General features: G+C 47.9%; 1 protein-coding gene across 1 annotated transcript; it reads right to left on the bottom strand.

Moving 5' to 3' along the window:
- Positions 1-1,003: 1,003 nt before the first annotated feature.
- lancl1 (LanC antibiotic synthetase component C-like 1 (bacterial)) lies at positions 1,004-5,229 on the bottom strand. The gene is made up of 10 exons (XM_053417543.1): positions 5,132-5,229; positions 4,700-4,827; positions 4,446-4,563; positions 3,989-4,199; positions 3,681-3,828; positions 3,256-3,402; positions 2,783-2,965; positions 2,478-2,654; positions 1,803-1,875; positions 1,004-1,567 (listed from the first exon to the last, which is right to left on the bottom strand). The coding sequence occupies exons 2-10, from the start codon at positions 4,775-4,777 to the stop codon at positions 1,491-1,493; spliced, it is 1,212 nt and encodes a 403-aa protein (XP_053273518.1). The 5' UTR covers positions 4,778-4,827; positions 5,132-5,229; the 3' UTR covers positions 1,004-1,490.
- Positions 5,230-22,376: the final 17,147 nt, after the last annotated feature.

Here is a 22,376-nt window from a genome sequence, read left to right as displayed (position 1 = left end):
AGCGCGGCCATAAAATGCTGCATGTTCTTTAATCCCTGTGAATTTGAGTTTAACGACTCTGAAGCTTCCGGGCTCTGAAACGCAGGCTCTGCACTTCACTCCCACTGAACTGATGAACATGTTTCAATTAACTAATTAATATCATCAATTAGCAGTTATGTTCTGATAAAGAATACTATTTACCTGCAGATGGGATTAAATGAGGTATCTTCATGTATCTGCATCTTTGCAAGTGATGTTATTTAAAGTTTCAAATTGGGAGCCGATTGTTTCACTCAAATATCAGAACGGCATTTTGTAAGGAGGAGAAATAAATCTATAGATAAACACAGGAGCAGAGGAGGAGATATTTCATGCGGCAGCAGATCTGATCAGTTTAGTGAACGTCAGGAGTCTGAGGACTTTTGTAGGAGGAGGTGAAGTGAGACAACTCCCCGGGACAGATGAGCACTATTTTTACTCCTGTAAGGTGTTCGGTTTCTCCTACGATGTGCGGAGATGACAAGGAGGGGGAGGGGGAGGAGAAATGATTGCTCCCACTCTTCATGGCTCTCTGGTACAGTCACCTTCCCCTCCTCTTCCTCCTCCTCCTCCTCTTCCTCCTCCTCCCTGGCCTCGGGTCATAAAGAAGCCGGGGCAGGGGGCTTTAAAAAGAGCGCATTGTGTCGCTGCCTGCTTTTCAGAGTGTTACATGAGCCTTATTTGGAGTAGAGCGCGGAGCAGCTGAGCCAAGTGTCACATGGAGGACGGCTCGGAGGATTTGAGACATTTCTCTGTGTCACATGACGTGTTGAGCGTTTACTCGTTACACAACGGAGCCGGAGCAGATCAGTTTATACACTTTTAAATGACGTCTTCACGAATTCGTATATAAAGTCGGACTCAAGGTGAGTTTCATTCCCTGCAGGGAGGTCAGAGGTCAGGTGGCTCTCTGCTGCCCCCCTGTGGCTTTGTGCCGCTGCATGCACACACCAAGGTGCTGAAATCCACGACAGAGCAAAGGTTGTAAAAACACACGGTTTATTGTCCACACAGAGCAGAGGACAGGACACTGGGTTTTATTTAGTGCACTGGGAGTATATTTACTGATGACGTTTCTCACATGATATCAACGTAAAGCATTTATTTCCTTTTTAATGTAACAAATTTACAGAATAAATGAAATATACTGCTTTACAACTTTAACAAAACAACTGTTACTGAATCGAGAGTGAGTTTCCTGCAGCCCTCGGGTTAGGCCCTAGAGGACGCCACCACACTGAGTTAAATGAATACACATGAAGGAACTCTCAGCTTTCACATACATTAAGAGATAATTAAGAAATGAGATAAGATAGTTAACAGCAGCAGAAACTTGAAGCAGGAGTCAACGCCAGCCGGCGAGTTGCTTGTGGAGTCTCTGTTTATTATTTACCCAGATGGACGCAGTGTTCTCATGCACGAGTGCGACAGACAGCAGGAAGACGGATCTTCTTCTGTGGGGGGGGCTGTCACACCTCGAAGGCTGGGAACCTCGCCTTCATGGGCTGCAGAATGTCGGCCAGGAAGTAGATGGTGCCCGCCATGCCTGCAAACAGGAAGTGACGTCGTGAGGTTACAGATTTTATGATAGGATAGAGTTGAAATGTCTTATAAGAGCTTTCTTGGCGTTTAAGTAGAATTAGCAGTTTTTGTATTGTCCAGAAACAGGATATTGGACAATAGAAAACAGGCAAATCTATTTCAGGAGTGTTTCATTCACAGAAACACATGATTTACAAACACTGGTCTATTTATTTGTATGTCATATGGTCATAACCTACCTTCAAAGAGGGAGAAGGGAGTGTCTGGAGTTCGGCAGCCATGTTGGCCGTAGTTCATGCACCAGTCGGCAAACTGTGAAGAGAGAGAGAGAGAGAGAGGGAGAGGGAGAGAGAGACAGTGTCACAATCTGATTCCTGGTGTGTGGCGGCAGAGCGTTGGATCTGAACGTCTCTGGAGAACAGCGAGCAGTGTCAACAACTGCTCCAACTTGTGCTCGTCTCAGTGAAACCCGAGCTTCTGTGGCGGGAGCAGGTTTTGACCACAATGTCAGTGGGTTGCAGCGGGAGCATGTAACAGAGCTTAGCGACATCTGAAGAGACTATTTCCAAACCCTCTATGAATAGATTCATATTAATTGAAGCACATGTGGGAGCTGTGCCACCTGGAGCGAGTCCACGGAGAGCTCGCCACCGCACCCCCGCCTCAAAACAGACAACTGACATATGATTGTCAGGAAACACAGAAGAACCCGAGCCTCACTCACTCGATCATCTCTGGAATCAGCAACACAACACGGTAACTGAGCAAAACCCAATTTACATGATTCATAGTCACGTCTGAAGAGAAAGAGAAATCCTTTAAAAAGCTGAGAAACACTTCAGCTCACTGTGAAAAAACAGAAACTTGAACCACTGCATTCAGATTATTAACAGTTATTATTATATCAGTCTCACCATGCAGGCTCTGTGAAGGTGCCTTGGATCCCGAGTTTGCCGGTACAGAGCCAGGAAGGTGTAGGCGTTCCCCGCGGCACCGTGACACAGCCCGTAGCCCTTCTTCAGCAAGCCCCAGCGCCAAACCACTTCTCCACACTGGAGGGCGTCGTACAGGTACTGGGTTTCTCCAAAGGCCTGGAGATGAAGAAACAGAAAATCTACATGAACCATCAGGTGAGATAAGAACTAAACATGACCACTAGGTGACACTATGGCTCCTCAGATCAAACCCCTTCACCCTCTGACAGTAGAACGCTCGTTACCCTGTGCGCCTGCAGGAGCGTGTAGACGATTCCCGGCGAGCCGTGGCACCAGTGCACCAGCAGGTCTCTGTCGTCGCCGATGCAGGGGGGGTAGTTTCCCGACGCCAGCTTGAGTCGGCACACGTGGTCGACGCTGGGCTTCACCAGCCGGTGCACGTGCTCCGGCTGAGCGACGAAGCCCGGCTGCGAGGGAGAGAGAGAGAGAGAGAGAGAGAGAGAGAGAGAGAGAGAGAGAGAGAGAGAGAGAGAGCGAGAGAGAGAGAGGTGGAATCAACACTGACTTTACAGCTGGAACAATTACTCAGACAAAATAATGAATTCTTCTCAGCGTGGGGTCTGGTAAGATGTGATGGTGACGCCAGAGTATTTCAATTCAGCTGGAATAATAGTCTAATTAATCATTAGTCAGTAGATTATGGTCTGTGCAGAGTGTAGGAGGATTAAACAGCTCCATATCTCATAACCGTCTTTACCTGCATGAGGAAGTAGTAGATGCCCGCGAGTCCGTGTGCGGCGCCGACGTACTGCTCCTGGTACCACTCGTACATCAGAGGGCTCTGGTTCTGGAACCTGAACTTCCTGCTGAGGTGCTCGCCCGACGCCAGCACGCTCTCGCTGATCTGAGGACGGAAAACAACACAACTCAGAAACACATCTAATCTGCGCGAGGGGGGGGAAATCAATGAGGAAAAAAGTTAGAGACATTGATATTTGTAAGAAGGAGCAAATTAAAGCCAGACTGTTGGGAAGTGATGGAGAAGTTAGAGGATCAGAACCTGGAAGTCACTGAATAAATCTGTTTTTCTTTTCCAGACTCTTTGGTTCCTGTCGTTCAAACAAGTGAGATCCAGAGACCCTTCATCCCAAGGAGCTCCGGCCCCAGACGTGTCTGACCCACCTGCTGGATGTACTGCAGCGGGATCCTGTCCTGCCCCAGCTGCTGGTTGATGAAGACGAGGGAGTAGAGGAAGCCCATTCGGCCGTAGAGCAGCTCGTCCGGCAGCCCCCCCGATCCCTGCACCACCGTCTGGTGAAACTGCAGCAGTCTGAGAAACAAAAGACACAGAACAGAGTCAGAACCTTCATTTAGAAAAACTGGTTACAATTAATTATTTAAATAAAATGATCCTCATCCGTACAAACATTTGAATATACATGTATACATTTAAATATGATCTTTAACTGCTGTGTTTGCTCTGAACTCACCGGTTGATGCACTCGTCGGCCTCATGCGGCCTCTGCAGGCGGAAGTAGACCACGGCGGCCACAGCCAGCGGCCCGCTGTCCCCGCACAGGAAGGTGACATCATGGCGTCGGGTCAGACACTTCAGGCTGTGGCTGACGTAGTCCAGGGCCCGGTGGAGGAAGGACTCCTCCTGGAACACGCTGTGGAGGTGCAGGTAGAGCAGAGCGACTCCTGTGGACGCACGGACAGAGAGTCAGGCCAACGCACACGAGCCAATCACATTTTAGGATTTAATTTGATTTTATATATATATATATATATAGAGGCTGATGGATTTAATCTGAACGTTAAATCCCTGATAATGTAAATCTACATCAGCTGGTTTTGCTGTTAACAAACATTTCTTCACGTTGTGTCTCTGAATCCCAGACTTAGTGAGTCAGAGGTAGTGGTTCGGTTGTGTAACTGCAGCCTCACCTGCCCAGCCCGTGTACATGGTGCAGTCCCTGGGATCCGCAGCCTTCAGCCCGTTCTCCATGATGGACAGGAGCTCGCTCACCTTCCTGCTCAGTCTCTGGCTGAACTCTGGGGTGAGCTGGAGGCGAAGACACAGGACACTCAGGACGGGGGACACGACACAAAGACACACAAAGACCCACAAAGACCCAAATGCACAAACACACAGAAATGCATAAAAACACACAAACACACAATGTCCCCGTGCACGTTACCTTTCCCTGGGCGTCAAAGAGCTGCGATGAGTTGCCATCATAGTCGGGATACGGGTTCTTCACCGCTCTGGTGTCCATGGTCACTGGAGGAGGAGGAGGAGGAGGACGATGAAGATGAAGATCCTTGACTGCCGATGTGGGTCAGATAAAAACAGAGAGATGAGGGGACGAGGCTCGGGGGACAGGAGCAGGAACAGATCGGAGAACAGTGAGTTATAGATTTAATAACGGAGGATCAATCTGATGCTGAGCTCGGGAGACCCCCACACACGCGCGCGCACACACCACAGCTAGCCGCAGCCTGCAGCTAGCTTAGCTGCTGAAGCTAGCCGCCGCTAACCCCGGGACTTTCTAACAAAGTGATGCAAGTGCAGATTCAAATAAAACGGTGGTTAATCGATGGATTATATTAATAAAAACAAAGCAACTCACACGCTGCAGCTTCCGGTCTACACAGCTGATGAAGCTTCCTCGGCTTCAAGTATCAATGTGAGCGTCAGTCAGCGCGATGCTGCCACCTGCGGCGGCGGCGGTGGAACTGCAGCTCTTTTTATTGACATTTTTTATCTTTTTTTTTTCAAATAATCAATCAGCTCTTTCCTTTTGTCCCTTTTTAATTATTTCACAATATTTGTGTGACTTTTTAAAATTCTTACTGTCAAATCTTTACCGGTAAAATATTTATTCTCATTCTCTTTGTAAAAAGACACATTAATAAATACACACGAGTTCAGATTCACGTTATGTCACCGGAGAAACGTAAATAATAAATCTCTCTCTCTTGAGGTTTAACAAAAACGATAAAATTCATGATTCTGATTCAAAGCATCAACAAGGACTCGGAGCAGATTTTACACTTCAACTTACTTTACAACTAAATTAGAATAAATTAGAATAAAACCTTTAGGGAGCAAGTTTGAATATTAAAGTGTTTATTCTGACTTTATTAGAACTAAACCGTGACAAAAGGATATGGTCTGATCTGGTGGAACTACAACAATACCTCATATTTTATTTATTCAGTATTTATTCAGTATATGGAACACGCAGAATCTATAAATGACTTATTTTAAACCCTTTCCCAGCATTTCTTCTCTGACGACTCCAGAAACCAACACTGGGGCCTAGATTCATGATCCCAGTTTACACACATGTGCTTGCGGTGGAAACGCCCCCCCTCAATCTGCTCTTGACCTTCTGCCGAGCCCCGACACGCCGGCAGCATCACGCTGGCATTCCCCTGCACGGTGATGGTGATTGCCGTCGTCAGAGAGACCACAGGGCCCGTATTGATTGGAGCTGTGCTGAGTCTCACTGCTGATGTCCCACTTTCTCACTTATTGCAGAGCGACGCTGCTGCAGCTCTGTAATCTCCCCTTTGAATGATCCGAGCTGGAGCAGAGCCCGGTGGTGAGAAGACGTTCAAACAGAGTGCAAACGGGACGCGTCCTCTGACGGGCTTTGATGGCTCTTTGTTAATATGCCTCAGCTGCTTCTCCTTCCCCTTGTTCCCGAGCTTCTCCGCTGCTTCTCTCTGGTTATTAATGACTTTCTGCTCGTAGACTAAGTACGACTCATCAAACCCGAGTCCTAATTAATCAAGGAGCAGATACTCACTTCATCTGGCTCCCACCGGAGTTCAGCCATGTTTTATACAGACGATCCTTTGTGAGTCCACAGATAAAAGACTGAGAGACGACTCTAATTATCTCAGTTGATTTAAAAATGTGTAATTTTTTACTCTAAATATACTTTTCCAGCTTTTCCAGACCCTAAAGTTTGGCCTGTAGCGTTTGTGATGACCTGTGAAACCTTGAGCTGCAGAATGAAGCTGACAGTTGAAGTGTGTGAGCTGCTGCCGTCATCACTGTCACTCTTTGGTTTTCTGTTTTCTGCGTATACAACATTATTTCCTTACAGTAGCTGAGAACTTTTCCGTCCCTCATTTCCATTTCAATTGAGCGTTCGGCAGATGAAGGCCACTCCTGCAGAGACAACCCCCCCCCCCCCCCCTCACACCTCAGGACCGCTCTACCTTGTCTTGAGGGACGGGGAATGGAAATGAGGCCCCTGAATGCGACGAGACTCAGAAACAGACCTTGGGTTTGATAGGAGCTCCTCGCTGAAAGACACATTATTGAGCTGAGTCTTGGAGAAAAGTTATTAATTAGGGGCGATATTGATCAGGATTTGTTTGTAGCAGAGGACAACAACCAAGCTGAGCTCACATATTTCACATCACAACAACAATGCATGGAATATTACTCATGCATGCTCGTCAGCATTGTCTCTAGCATTGCATCTAATGTTTATTAAACTACATTTCCCAGGTGAAATGATAAATAAAGGATTATCTGTTCACTCCACAACAGGAATATAACATTTATCAAAGATCTGGAGCCAAACTCTTCTCGATATTCCTCTTTTGTAAAGTAGATCTAGCAGAATGAGGTAATTCAAAGTATTTACAATGGATCCAAGTCACCTGAACTCAATCTGACAGCCTGACAACCCAGAGCCATCACCTCTCCCACCCATCACCTCCCTCCCTGTCAGCCTCCTCCCTTCTCTCTCCCCCACCGCGCCTCCATATTCACACGGACAGCCGGAGAGTGTGAAGGCTGCCAGACGAGCAGACTCTTAAAGTGTGCCGCACAAAGCCCACAACTTGACCCTGCAGCACATCCTCCTTCTCCCCCTGCAGTAATAATTATAACTTGACTCAAAAACAAAGAAGACAGACTGTTCACAGTTAGTTTCCCTGAGGGGAATCGTGAAGGTGGAGGTGCACAGAGCTGCCTCTGGGTGAGTGTCCAGGTCACAGGGTCGGGCCAACATGGTTATTTCACCACTTATCGCTGCTGTTAAACATGCAGCGTGAGAAAATATGTCTGTCTTTGTCTTCCCTTGCTGAGACAGACACATATCTGCTGATGTCTTTGTCCTGCAGAGGGACAGCCTCCTGATTCCACCTCCATCCAGAAGCTGCAGAACAAACAACTGAAACCCTGGTTTTAAGATCCGGGGACAAACTTTCACTAATTCTGCTTCAGCACCAAAGTGGACGGGATCCATGGTGGTGCTGGGGGGGGGGGGCTGACAGCTGAGATTAAGAACATTCTGGTCTCTGACATGCAGCCACGGCCCCATCTGTGGCAGTGCTAAAAATACACACAGGCTGGTGTCGCCATACCAGTCGACTGTCTGGCAGAGGGAGGGACCAGAGTGGGGGAGCAAGGAGGGAGGAGAGAGGGAGAAGGAGAGGTGACACACTTATATAAGTGAAGAGAGGGAGGAAGAGTGGAGGAAAGGAGGGGGAGATGACGAGGATGAGTAACAGAGAGGAGACAGATGAGGGAGGGTGATGCTGTGATCTTTGTAATGTTGATGAGCAGCGAACATGAAATACACAACACGACAAGCGCTTCAACATATCATATACATTTAGTGATATTTCTTTTATATGAGCAACAGAAAACATATAAATGATTGCTTTTTATCATTTCATCTTGTAAATGCACTTTGTAACTTTTTTGAGAAATAAAGTTATTATTATATTTATCACATGTCCACGATTTCTTAATTGATAGATAGATAGATAGATAGATGGATATATAGATGGATAGAAACTGCTGATGAATACCATGGTATATGGTTGAGAGCCTTACTGAAAATAAATCATCAACTTAAGCTGTGGGTTACCTGTATGTAAGTCTTATTTTTAAAACCATTTTAAATCCAGTTTATGGATGAGAGTATTAAATATTTTTAAAAACGTTATTGTCAAATTTAGGGTGGAGTGAAAATTTTGAAACCGGCAATGCTGACAAACAAAAAGTTAAGAGAGACACGATGAAATGTGGAAGTGCACCATGTCCCTATTCCACTGAGAAACCTAAAAGTCATCGTGTGTTTCAATCATGTGCATGATAGTAGAGTGAACATGGAGTCGTTCTCTAACTTGTCCTCTAGATGGCAGCAGTGGACACTGAATGAAGCTGAGGGGACACATGAAGAATCAGTGTGTCTGTGTTTGTGCGTGTGTGTGTATGTGTGTGTGTTTGTGTGGGGTGTGTGTGTGTGTGTGTGTGCGTGTTTGTGGAGCTGAACTCAAACATGTTGCAGAGACAGTTTCTCTCACCCCTCCATCCTCATCCCTCCATCCTCATCCTCACAGGCAGAGCAGCGCTGGACCCACAGGCCTGAACATGTTGGACAGAACATCCAAGTTCACAGGCCATGTGTGTGTGTGTGGGGGGGGGGGGGGCAGGAAACTTCCCTGGATCTAACTTTCCACAGGAATCTCTCATTCTGTTGTTTCATGCACGAAGGTGACACGAGTTTAGATTTATCCTTTAACTGCAGGAACATCTGTAGTGGATCTGATAGGCTGCGTCAAAATGAATCAAACAAGTTGAGTTGGTGTCAATCAAAAGGAAACTCCCGCCTCCGACAGGTGTATTGACAGCAGCTCACAGCCAATCAGGAGAGGTGATTAGTTGATAAGTGAAGTGGGCGGATACCACCTGCAAGTGCCCCTCCAAATCTCCAGGATCTCTGGTTTAATTGGCTGAAGGAGGCGTCAATCACTCCTAAGAGGCGGATCCACAGCCCCCCCCCCCCCTCTCCACTACCACCACCAAGTCTCCCCGTTCAAACACACACCCCCTCCTCCTCCCCCCCCCCAGCCACCGGCACCGTGGCAGTGTGAGTGAGGGGTGAATGGCTCAGAGAGTCCGCGGTGGAAAGCGACCTGATCACTGCTCCGGAGCCGAGGATCACACGCAGCAGCGCGCGGTGCGTAAAAGCTCTCCACGGTGCGGGACGCGCGGGGGACGACATCCACTCTCCGACGCGGGGCTTTTTTTTTGGTTTTTGTTTGTGCGTGTGTGTTTGCGTGTGAACAACGAGGATATCTGAACTGGACATGTGAGTTCCTGGAGTTTACAAGACAAGCAGCCTTTATCCAAACATGAAGTTCGTCGCCTGCGTCCTCGTCGCGCTGCTGGTGGTCCGAGCGAGTGCGGCACAGTCAGGTGAGTGAGCCGGGACGCGCGGGTCAGGGGACCATGATCCACTCACACCTTCACCTCCACACACACACACACACGCACACAGACACACGCACAGAGCCCAGATGATGGTGATGGCACAGTGGCTGGTGTTTGCGCCGCATCACTGCCACAAACTTGCCAGAACTTCCCATCCTCACACGCTGGTGCTGATGTGACTCCCCCCGGCACCCAGCCTCCTCTGGGAGCGGGTGGCTGTGCGTAAAGACCTCTCCAAACCCCCCCTCTCCGCACCTCCTTTCTCCCCATCTCCGTTTGATATGTGTTGGAGCTGCGCACCGGTGCGTAATTTCCTCCAGAAAGCGATTCTGTGTGAGGCTGCTCCTCCTGATCGTGAATGAATGCGGCATCCTTTGCACCGAGCTCCCTCTCAGCGGACAGTGATGGACCCGGAGACTGCGGCTGTTTGCGCTAATTCACATGAATTGAGCTGCACCAGTGGCACAGCTCATCTCTGCGTGTGTGAGGGATTCAGACGGAGCAGATCAACTCAGGGGGCTGGATGGTGGGACCACATCTGCCTCCATCACCAGGGCCCCTGTGGTGTCACTGTAATGATCCTAAGGTGTTTCCATAGAAGAATCTCACAACTCAAATTCTTAACTTTACCAATCATCACTTAGTGTGTTCTGTCTTCTCCTGAGGTCGGAGTTCGGTGGAGTAACATCTCACATTCCTTCTTAATCGTTAGAATCAGGGAACACTGCAACACACAACACACAGGAACAGACACACACACGCACATGAGGCGGTGGGAACACACAGGAGAGTTTGTGGATTGACGTTCGGAGGTGAACCTGTTCCTCGTCCAACCTCTCAGAGGCACAATGAGATTCCAGGACACTTTCCTCCCCCCCTCCAAGGACAGGTCAAGTTCAGGCTCGGTCCCTGGTGGTTTCTGACACACACACACATGTACACACACTCTCTGGATGCTGCCCACAGGAGTGCATGGACGCTGGGATGGATGGTGACAGGCGGCATGAATGGAGATGATGCTGCCTCGTTTGTTCTCCGTGCACACGCTCCAGTCCACGAGATATGTGATGCAAATTCCATCCAAAGAATCTGAGCTCTGCCTCCTGGGAAGTGCATTGTGTGTGTCTGTGTGTGTGTGTGGGTGTTTACTGAGCAGATATGTGTGTGACCCCCGTGCCCACTCTTACACTTCTTTGTTGAAACATTGATAGCCAGCTCCACACATGAGTGATGTTGTGTGTCTGTGTGCTCCTGCTGTGAGACAAATGTCTGCAGCTCTCCTGCCAGTCAGCCTGTGCACACACTGATTTGTGTGTGTGTGTGTGTGTGTGTGTGTGTGTGTGCACGATGTACAGTACGAGAACACGGTGCCAAGTACGACTGTGTTCACACCCCGAGCGACTTGATTGATGTTGTGCTCCATCCTGACTGTTATCTCACCGCGCTCGTGTCGAGGAATCAAATTCATCTTCATTTTAATTTGAAATAAAACCAAAAAACAGAAAGTTCAGGATTGAAGCGCTGAACTGAGATCAGGTAAAAACCAGCAGAGGAATCAGATTCACATGTCTCTGCTCTCTAACACCTGACAGCTGATCTGTCGATTCAGCTGCTTTCACCACCACCCCGGGGGTCCCAGCTTTCCATCGACCGTTATTGTCGTTATTGATTTGTAATTATTCTCTCGTTGAATCATTTTGTCAACAACACGTTGAAAGAGCAGGAATACGGATCCTCACGTCTGAGGGAACATTGTGAAGCATGAAAGCTGCTGCTGTTCATTATCTGTGGATCGATATTTGGCTGCATGAGATGATGAAGCTCTCGAGTTTTTAAACGACAAGCTGGAGTTGTCGGAGTTGTGCGTTTTCTGGACTTTCATCGAGGCGAGGGGCGGAGCCTGTAGAGCGGCAGGAGGCGGGGCCTGACGTAGAGATTCTGCTGAGGAAAGATCAGCCTGATGTGAAATGTCCAGAAACACGGTGAGCTCTGAATTCACCATGTAGGACGATTCCTCGATGAAGAGGCAAAACTCGAGTTCCTCTATTTTTGATATTTAACGTGTCAGATCAGATTCTTCTTCTCTGTTATTTAGATTTTGTCGGTTCTGGCAGAAAACAAATTCACACCTTTCTGACCTTTTGTCACCCAGGATGTGGCACAAACATTTTAATCGCTCTGGCTCTCAAGTGATGTGTGTGTGTGTGACAAAGTGTGTGTGTGTGTGTGTGTGTCTGGGTGACATTTACAGACGTGCTCTCCTGTGAAATGGCCGGGGGAGAAGGGGAACCCGCTGAATGCCAGTATCACATTACTGGGCGCTCGTCAGCTGGTAAGAGGCTTCGCACGAGAACGACGGAAATGAGAATTTATTACAAGCTAATTAAGCTTTTTTTTTTATGATAGCATCAGTCTAGAGCGCGAGAGGCCTTTATTTGACAGCATGAGAGATGAGGGGGGGGGGGGGGGGGGGGGGTGAAGGAATTCAATCTCGCTCTAAATGAGTCAACACTGTTATCATAACCTGATATCTGCCAGGCGTCCGCCGCTCCAGCTGGACGCTCGTCAACGATCCAGGGTAGAGCGGCTGCAGGTTCGTCTGCGGGAGGCAAGAAGGACAGAGGGACGGAGGGAAGGAGGGGAGGAGGGAAGGAGGGACGGAGGGAAGGAGGGGAGGAGGGACAGAGGGAAGGAGGGAAGGAGGCGAGGGGGGTTGAAACATGGCCGTTTGCAGAAAAGAGGAATAATTGCAGTTGAGGGTGACTTTGAGGTGTGGGCTGTTGTTGGCCTCCTCTGTCAAAGGGAAGCCTTTTACCAATGTGACGTGGGGGGGGGCCAGTACACTACCTCTCATGGTACTCGCCCCCCCGATCACTGCTCGGATTATTATCTGCACGGGCCGAAACAAAGATGCCGCTGTTCCCTCCGGGGGTTAAAGAAATGGTTTTGTCTCCCACTCCTCTCTTCCCAGGCTTCGTAGAGCGACGCAGCCTCGGCCCCACAGAGCAGCTTCTGTTCTTTGAGTTCGCAAATCACCCAAATATTTACATGCAGAATCACAACTGCTCAGCATGGGAAGGAAACGGTCCAGGACGTGTGTGAAGAACAGCAGTGTTGTCTTTCTCTGGCCTCTGTGCTCATCTCCAAGCTTCTCGCTCCCTCGCCGCCGCGGCTGTGGCGCCGTGTTTGGCCGGAGAGACTTCTGAACCCCTCTGCTGCCTAATGATGAGCAGGGCTGGCTCTGGTTGTGCCGAGGCATCCTGTGCCAACTCCGACTGGGAGTGAGATTGGCCAGTCGGAGGCTGGGAGCCTGGCACAGATGTCCCCTTTCAGGAGGACTGAGCTCCCACTGAAAACACACAGTGCATCCACGCACAGGGATTTACTGTACACACACGCACACGCACACACACACACACACTCCAAGTCCTGCATTTATACACACACACGTGCACGGTGCACGGCCCAGGAAAACAAAAGGCAGGAAAGATGGAGGAATCTCTTTTCTTTCCTCTCTCTTCTGTTTCTTCTAGACCACTGGAGGGTTTGTTCAGGCTGCCACTTGTAATTCCACTCAGAGACAAATGCCTCCATCCTGCGTCAGAGGGGCTTCCTACACACACACACACACACACACACACACACACACACACACACACACACACACACACACACACACACTTTCTTGCTGACACCACTTCAGAGTTTCTCTTCTTGTTTAAGAACCTTTCTATTCTCTTTTTTACTTGGACTTTTATTTTATTAGCTCTTTTCCTGCTATTTCCTTATCTCCTCTTCTGTCTCCCCCTTGACACACACACACACAACACACACAGACACACACACACACACACCATGTCTCTCAACCATTACCGTCTCTCATTGTGTTTCTGTTTTATTCCCCTGCTCCGTTTCATCCGTCTTTCTCTGCCTCTGCTTTTCTTTCCTCTTGAAACAGCTTCTTTTTATTTCCTCCCCTTTGTCCTTCGCTCTCTCGCTTCCTCCCTCCGTCTTCCTCCATCCCTCACGCACACACACACGGCTAATGAGAGACAGAGAGAGGAGTGTGTGTGTGTGTGTCTGTGTGTGTGTGTGAGCCTGTCACTGAGCACACAGGGGGAATGGATCCCTGCCCTCCTCCCTCCTTTAATTACGACACCTAATTTGTTTCATGGACAACATGTTGTCAGTGTCTCCTTCCTGCGACACTCAAACTGTCATTTACATGCCCACACGCGTGTGTATTTGTTCCTGTGCTATCCAAACTCCCTCGGGGGAGGGGGGGGGGGGCTGGAGGCTTGATGCTGAGCTCAGTTTGAAGATGAACGTCTTGTAGATCATCTGGTGTTCATCATCCACATCCAGAATGTTTCATTTCCGGGTTTTCTGATCCAAACCCGTCTGGACCGTTAAATCTAAAACATCCAGAGTCAAAATATTAAAGTTATTAAGATGCAAAGTGTTTGTTTACTTCTGTTAAAGCCACGAGAGGAACTGAAATAAACCCAGAACAGTTAATTCTGTTATTCCTCAGACGTCTCGGTTGCTTCGTTATCTCCGTAGATTCTCTCCACAGACCTCAGGCCTGCTGAGGTACTGCACTCAGCTCTAGTTTCATGGTTTTATTAGGCAACAATACTCAACTGTTATTAAATTAATATAAAATATCGAGTTCCCATATCACACCAACATGCATGAGTAGATTTCCAGCCACTTGTGGGCAGCACAACAAGCTGCAAACACAATATTATCATTTTAAATGTCATTGTGCAGCGTTAACAGTCACATGGAGGTCACATGGTGGAAGCAGCTCCGGGGAAATATCAGCGCTTCAGTGGCAACGTCTCTATTTTCACATAATTCCTGCAGGGACTCAGTTTATTATCCAGCCTGTGATGAACACACACACACACACACACACACACACACACGCAGACAGTCATGTATTTGTGTGTTTGTGAAAGTGTTGGCATCAGATTGACACTTGCAGCGCGGCGCTCAGGCAGCGGGCCAACGCAGGAAGTGGAGCGGCGTTTCCTTTGATTGGCAGAAGGATCAGACGCCACCGGCTCCGTCTCTCACCACCAGGCTGAACTCAGGCTCTGGATCAGTTTACATTTGGTCTTTTTGTTTTTAATGAAATTCTGTTAAAAAGAGAAATAATCACTGGTTTCTTCTTACCCCTCGTCTGTGAGTTGTGATGTCACCACACACACACACACACACACACACACACCAACTCGTCTTTCTCGTGGTTGCATTTTACAGGAGTATAAAAAACACGTTTTGAATGTTTTGCATGAGTTTACTCCCTCTGTGTGTGTCTGTGTGTGTTTGTGTGTGTAGCCAAGACCGCCTGGTGGATTGTGTGTGAGCTAATCCCTGTTAAGATATTCACGGCAGCTAATCTGTTTAATTACACTACAAATTAAGGATATTTACTGTTCCAAGACTTTCATGCAACACCCGACTTAATCAGGGCCTTAATCTGCCTGGCACTGTGTGTGTCTGTGTATGTGTGTGTGTGTGTGTGTGTGACTGATACTCTGTATGCTCAGCCACGTGCGTCTTTGTGTCAGACTCTCTAAGTCGCTCCTCTTTAATTCTTCCGCTGAATATTGCCGGCGACATAAAAAAAATGGAAAAAGAAAAGACAACAAAGGATTATTGTGTTTCTCCAGTTGTTGTCATGACAGAGAAAGTCGTCGTTTACCAGGATTAAGATGTAATATCTGTGATGTTACGTCCTCGGCTCCGACTCGTGTTGCGTTAATTCTACAAGATTAAAAGACGTGTTAGAGACACACAAACATGCTGCGGTGCTTTGTCGAGGGCGAACCAGTGAAAGCACGACTGCTGCAGCCAAGTGTGTGTGTCTGTGTGTGTGTCTGTGTGGATTTGTTGTGCGAAGCCAGAGTCTCGACACTTGCTCGTTCCTGGAGGAGTTGAGTCTGTTCATCGTGGCTCCAAGAAACTGTTTCCTGTGAGTCAGGCAAAGAGAAATAACATTTTCAACCTTTTGTTTTGAATTGTGATGATTTAAAAACTCAGCTGCAGTAACACTAATATTCTAAATGTATATTCTACCTCTTGTATGATATTTAGTGAATGTTTCTGGAGCCGTTTTGCCCTGAGTAGAGTTTGTAAGGTGCGTCCCTTCAGTCGTCCTCACTCCAGGGTTTGTTGGCTCGATTTGAACTTGACCAAAAACCTGATGTTTGGCCAAATTTGTGCCGTTTTAGTTTGAAAAGCCTCGAGGAAGCTGTTTGTCATCGCTGCACATTTTGTGTATTTTCACATCATAGTACAGAAGAATTATTTTAGGCTCCTGTGTGTTGGGACTCTGCAGATATGCAACGTCTTGTGCACAAGCGTTCCCCATTAGATGCAGTAGAAAATCCATGCATACTGTATGAGACTCAAGTTGTGTGTGTGTGTGTGTGTGTGTGTGTGTGTGTGTGTGTGTGTGTGTGTGTGTGTGTTTGTGTGTGTCCAGATGGGGCACGTTGTCCTTTTATAAACGGCCCCTCCTGCAATGGTGACCTGTAATAAATGAGTGGGCGCGAGAAAGTGGCAGCCATGACAGCTGACTGGGGAGGGAGGGAATAGAAGGAGAGGCAGAGAGAGAGAGAGAGAGAGAGAGAGAGGGCAGAGGTGTGTGTGTCTGTGTGTGTGTCTGTGTGTGTGTCTGTGTGTGTGTGTGTGTGTGCGAGAGGAGACAAAGCGAGACAAAGTGGATGTAAAAGAGATGAAAAGTCTCTAAGGATAGATAAGGAGTGAGCATGAGAGGATGAGAGGAGGACAATGGAGAGAGCGCGGAGGGCGAGAGTGAAGGATTGTGGGTCGTTTGGCGCCGAACAATACGTTGACCAGAGGTGGAGACTCTCTCCCCCCCCGACACTTGTTCTTCTTATTCTCATCCCCCCCCGCCACCCCCCGCCTTTTTATTTCTTTGTCTGTCGAAGTCACCTTGTAGTCCTGCAGAAGTGAGGCTGCTCCTTAAACTACATAATACTGTGTGTGTCTGTGTGTGTGTGTTTGTGTGTGTGTGTGTGTGTGTGTCTGTGTGTGTGTGTGTGTGTGTGTGTGTGTGAAAGTCAGTCACCTCCAGCAGGAAGACAGATGAGACACGTCTGGAAAGAGCAGACGTACATGAGAATCTGTTTGTGCACGTCTGTGGCTTTGTGTGTGTAGCTGCAATCATTTGTCTGCGGCTGAAAAATCAAACACACACTCTCACGTGCACGCTCCTACACACATGAGCGCCTCCCCCCCCCCCCCCCCCCCCCCCCCATGTTGAACCTGCTCCGCGGCAAGAAACACAGTCGCTCTTGGCAAGGTGAGAGTGAGCCGATGGTGGGTCCTTTGCAAGATGGGTGACAGAGACGGAGAGTAGGCAAGAGAAGTGGTCTAAATTCAGCTGTGTGTGTGTGTCTGTGTGTGTGTGAGATTGTGTGTGTGTGTCCAGCAGAGGTTAAGGTGTAGTGAGAGAGACAGTGTGTTGTCTCTGAGGAGTACAGCTATCACCGCCGCTGAACGGTCCAATTAATCAGCCTGGGCCACACAGGCACTCGCTGTGTGTGTTTGTGTGTTTCTGTGTGAGTGTGTGTGTGTGTGTTTGTATCTATTGTGTGATTGGAAGTGTGTCATAGATCTATATTTGCATCTGTGGGATGCACCATCACACAGACACACACACACACACAACCTTGTGTTGTCTTGTCTCCATGGATAAAGCTAATGGGGCCACATCTTTTGTTTTTTTTTACCTGTAGGAGAAGTAGAGGTATCGCACAAATACTGTGTGTGTGTGTGTGTGTGTGTGTGTGTGTGTGTGTGTGTGTGTGTGTGTGTGTATGCATAACTCTATTTTAACGTGGGTGTTTATCTTGAACAAATCTACAAAACATTTTCTGTCAAAAACATCTTCTTCCGATTGAAGTGTCTGGGCCGGGTTTTAAAAATGTGTCAAAATATAAACAGAGTTCTTCTTGAATATGAACAGAACATGTTTTATACAGTTTCCATGACTCCGTGAAGATATGATGATATGACGTTGACTCATGATTTGTCTTGTATCATATCAAACATCACGTGAACACGCTAACAGGGTTAAAAACTGGTCTTTCCCAGCAGCTTTACCCCAAAACACCAAAGTGATGTTAAAATCCTGCAGAACTCAGAGTGTAGCTTCATCCCAGAGAGTCTCATGTGTTCTCCTGCAGATAAGCTCTGTGAGAAAACCCTGAGAGGAGGAGAGGAGGTCTGGAGAGAAGGAGGGACGGACAGAGAGACATTCAGAACAGCTCAGATTCAGACAGATGCCCGAAGACGCTCGTGGTCTCCTCGGCCTCCGCTTCGCCCCCCCGTCACGCCGCTGCCCTCCGTGAACCCGTGTTCTGCTGCAAAATGAAATTCTCAAAAAGGCTTTTCACTCCGTTGAAAATCATGTTTCCACCGCGGGGCAGCGGGGGGGGGGGGGGGGCATACAAACAGGTTCACTCACAAAAGTCATTGTTGTGCCGTGCGACAGCTTTTTGAGGCGGATTAGAAGCTTTGAGAGGTTGTTCCACTCGAGGACGCGGCGCAAATCCAATTAGATGAAGAACCTGAGTTTGTGAGGGAGAGGGAGACGTGTGGTGCTTGAGGTATTTATGGGTCCATTTTGATATCAACATGACGTCTTTATAGATTAATCTAATGGGGATTCTAGTGACTCCTTCAGAATAAAAGCCACCCTGTGTTTCTCCACTTGAAGGCTTTTAGTGTGAAGCAGTAGGAAATGTTGGGTGTGGGAACCGTGGCTGAGAATAGAATCAAAAACTTTAATTAAAATCTTCAGGATTATAACTTCTCTTTTTTTTTTAAAGAGATGAAAAACAAAAGACAACAAAGCCGGTTGGATTCCCAGCGCGAGCGATTCTATCCGACTGCTTCACTCACAGTAAATGTCAGGGTTTGACTGAGCCTGCCAGAAGAGAGCTGGAGCTAAAAGCCTTTTCTTTTAAGTGAAGATAAGACGGCGACACACACACACAGACACACACAGACACACACACACACCTTCACACACTGTCAGATGACGCTGCAGAGAAGCTGCACTGACACTGTGGAATACAGGAGGATGAGAGACGTGCAGTTTATTCCACGTATGTTGAGGGTTTTCATTTCCGTCAGGCGAGGTGATCTCTACCTGCAGGACATGGGACACGCGTGTGAAGTAGTACACAATGCTGCTGATAAGAAACAAACACAACATCCACACTAACAACGTCAGGAGGTGAAAGACAGAAGAAGAAGTAGAGAAATCGCTGTGGGCTTCACACAGGAAGACGTGTGGCTATTTGCCTTTTCTTCTTCTCCCACCATCTGCCCCTTCTTCTCTCATTTACTTAATTAGAGCATCTCCAAGGCCTCAGCTCCCTAATGGCCTTGTGCGTTTGCAGGTACGTGTGTGTGTGTGTGTGTCTGTGTGTGTGTGTGTGTGTGTGTGTGTGTGTGGGTGTGTGTTCCGAGGCCTGACCCGAGGCAGTTCTTGTTCAGAACGGAGAGAGCAGGTGATTTCAGCAGCTGCTTCAATAAACAAAATCTGCTGCAGAATAAAAAGAGCAGTGACCTTGTTTAGGCTCAAACACACAATTACAGATTCCTCTTCCGCCGACTGCTCTGATAGAATTTAGACTGTTAGAAGATGTTATTATTAATTATCCTTCAGAGTTATACTTTCATCTTTTTGCTTAATGGGGGGGGGGGGGGGGGATACTCTCCCTCTGAAAACGTAAATAGCATAACTTTATATTCACAGCATCAGGAAACTCACTGTGGCCAAAAGTCTGCAGACACATCTGCCTCCGTGCTTTGGGTCTTGATTTGTTTTTAATGCAGCATCGAACACGCGTGTTTAACAGATTTATAGAATAATTTCAAATTAAAAGCACAGTCTTTTAATTTGAAATTAAACATGAGACTCTGAACATGAGTCTCATGTTCAGAGTCCGAGTCTTTGCATCTTCAACATGGAGGAGTCGTTCAGTTTCTCCACCTGATGAGGTTTTTCTGTTTTTTACACACTGACCTTAAAAGTCTTATAAAAGCCCAGCCCCCCCCCCGCTGCTCTTGGTTCCAGCCCCTGCTAATGACTTTCCACTTAATAGTTTGTGGGCTCGTTGAGACAAGGTGACCCTGCCGCTGCAGCTGCCTTTAAAATGAAGAGTTAACGAACAAAGAATTAAAGACTGTTAAACTAATAAAGGAGAACAGTGGAAATGAAAATAAATCCGCATTGCAGGTATAACACACTTTTAGGTTTAATACCCGCTGTGGTTTGGGGGGGGGGGAGGGGGGGGGGGGGGGCACTGACAGCCGGATGTCTGATATTTCACAAAAGGCCGTTGTCCTTTAGATAAAATGGCAAACCAATATATCTAACCCCACACAGAGCTGCTCCCTGCAGAGCGGATCAATCAACGTTTCATTTATTATTCAATCAGAAAGATTTAAGCTTATTATGCAAATTAATTCCTGACCAATCACGTCGCGTCTCAAGTGTGAGGCCGAGAGGAAGCTGGACCCTAATCAGTGGTCGCTGATGGTAATCAAGCTCGGACTCTTGTTTGGATTCGATGTGGTTCATGTGTGTCGGGGTGGTGGACTCTCAGCTGTCACTCACCCCTCCTCCTCCCCTCCTCCTCCCCTCCCCTCCCCTGATCGGTATCATCTCTCCGTCTCATTTCCTCCGCCTGCGAGTGTTTGACTGGCATGAGAGGGAGAGAGGGAGAGAGAGAGAGAGAGAGATAGAGAGAGAGAGAGAGAGAGAAGTCAGCGGCGCCGAACGCTGACACGGCGTTCTGACTTTGTTGCCGTGTTGTGTTGCTGTTTGGCGGCGTGGGGCTTCCAGGCTCGGTGCCCTTTGTTGTGTGACATCAACCTCCTTCCTCCCCCCCCCCACCCAGCCCCCCACCCCGTGCCCGAACTACTTCAAGTCGGCTGCACCTTCGGCTGAACGGCGGAGCACGTAAACCTCCATCACACACCAGAAGAGCAGTGAAAGGAAACAAGTGAAATGTAGAAAAACATTCGGAGGGCGTTAAGTTCCCGACTCACAACAACGCTTATCACCTCCAAAGTACATCTAGTTAAAAGAGGGGGGGGGGGGGAGGTAGGCACTAATGAAGCTTTGTAAGGAGGCGGCGGCGGCGGCGGCGTGAGGAGCCGGTTGTATCCGTGGGAGGGCCGCGGTAATCGGCTATCAAGGGGAGGGAGGCTGCGGGGGGGGCCCCTAGTTATCAAGACTTAGGCTTTGGAGATTCACAGAGAACCTGCAGCAACGAAGAAGAAAGCTCAGGCATCGTGTGTGTCTGTGTCTGTGTGTGTGTGTGTGTGTGTGTGTGTGTGACTTCAGCAGATGAAGTAAAAGTTTATTTTCCTTTTCTCTTAAATTCAGGATTTCAAGTGAGAAGAGACGAAGTGAACGAGTCTGTTCTTCATCAAGTGTTCGATAAGCCATGAGCAGTTTGATGATGTGACAATAACAGAAGATAAAATCATAAAAGGAAAAGTACAGCAGTCACAAAAACACCCAGAGAAACTTCAGTGTAGATTGTGTTAATGATTTGTCGGCTCCTGACAGTTCAGAGTGTTTGTTTTAAACTTCAAGACGTGTTCTTATTTCTTATCCAAATATATTAAGAGACTAAATTAGTTCCTCTATTTAATGAACGTGTGACCGGAGGGAAACTGATGATCTGCAGAAACGTTCACGGTGTCGTGTCCTTTCGGTGAATAATGACGTGCTCGTGTTTTATGCGTGTGGCATTTGAAGGCTGTTTGTTCCTATAGCACAAGTCACACGCACACAATTAATTCTGTGCAAACACAAATTGAAACTAATCACCACATTAACACTGTGAATATAAAACTGGATTCACTCGGTCACAAGCCGCCTGTGTTTTCCGGTGCACACCCATATAAAAGGATACTGGTGGATAACACTGCTCGTTTGCGTGTGTGTGTGTCTGTATAATGAGCATCTGTGCTTTTTTTTAATGTTGTGTTATTACCTTTAACAGCGCACCTGTCTTGTGCCGCGCTCTGCTTTTATTTATTTCTTTATTTTGGAAGCCCTTTTAAATGCCAGCCGGCAATTGGCTCGGCGGCTCGTTAGACCCACACACAGACACACAGACACACACTCGCACGGCAGCAAACATTCTGCTGGGGAAATTGTGTTGCTAATTAGTGGGAATTAGCCACAGATCAAAAGGTTCAATTAAAAAGTGGTGTTGTAGCGTGGAGGCAGCCGGCCTCATTTGCATCACAACACATGTTCAGTGAGGACGGGGCAGACCGCTCGGACGGAGGGATGGACGGAGGGATGGACGGATGGACAGAGGGACGGACAGAGGGATGGAGGGACGGACAGAGGGATGGACGGACGGAGGGATGGAAGGAGGGACGGACTTTTGCAGACGCACAAACTCTCTGAGTGACGCTCTGGTTTGAGATATTTGTCCTTTAGACCTCTACCATCACAACCAAGTCCCTAAAGATGATCCCAGTAAAACCCAAACTACACCTGCAGGGCTTCCAGTAGTGGGTCTGTGATGAATTGGTTCCCTGTGTGTGAC

The sequence above is a fragment of the Pleuronectes platessa genome, chromosome 24 (assembly GCF_947347685.1).
Source record: "Pleuronectes platessa chromosome 24, fPlePla1.1, whole genome shotgun sequence".
In the NCBI taxonomy this organism is placed as follows: Eukaryota; Metazoa; Chordata; class Actinopteri; order Pleuronectiformes; family Pleuronectidae; genus Pleuronectes; species Pleuronectes platessa.
The sequence above is the reverse complement of the archived record's forward strand: the minus strand, read 5'-3'. Positions and strand labels throughout refer to the sequence as shown.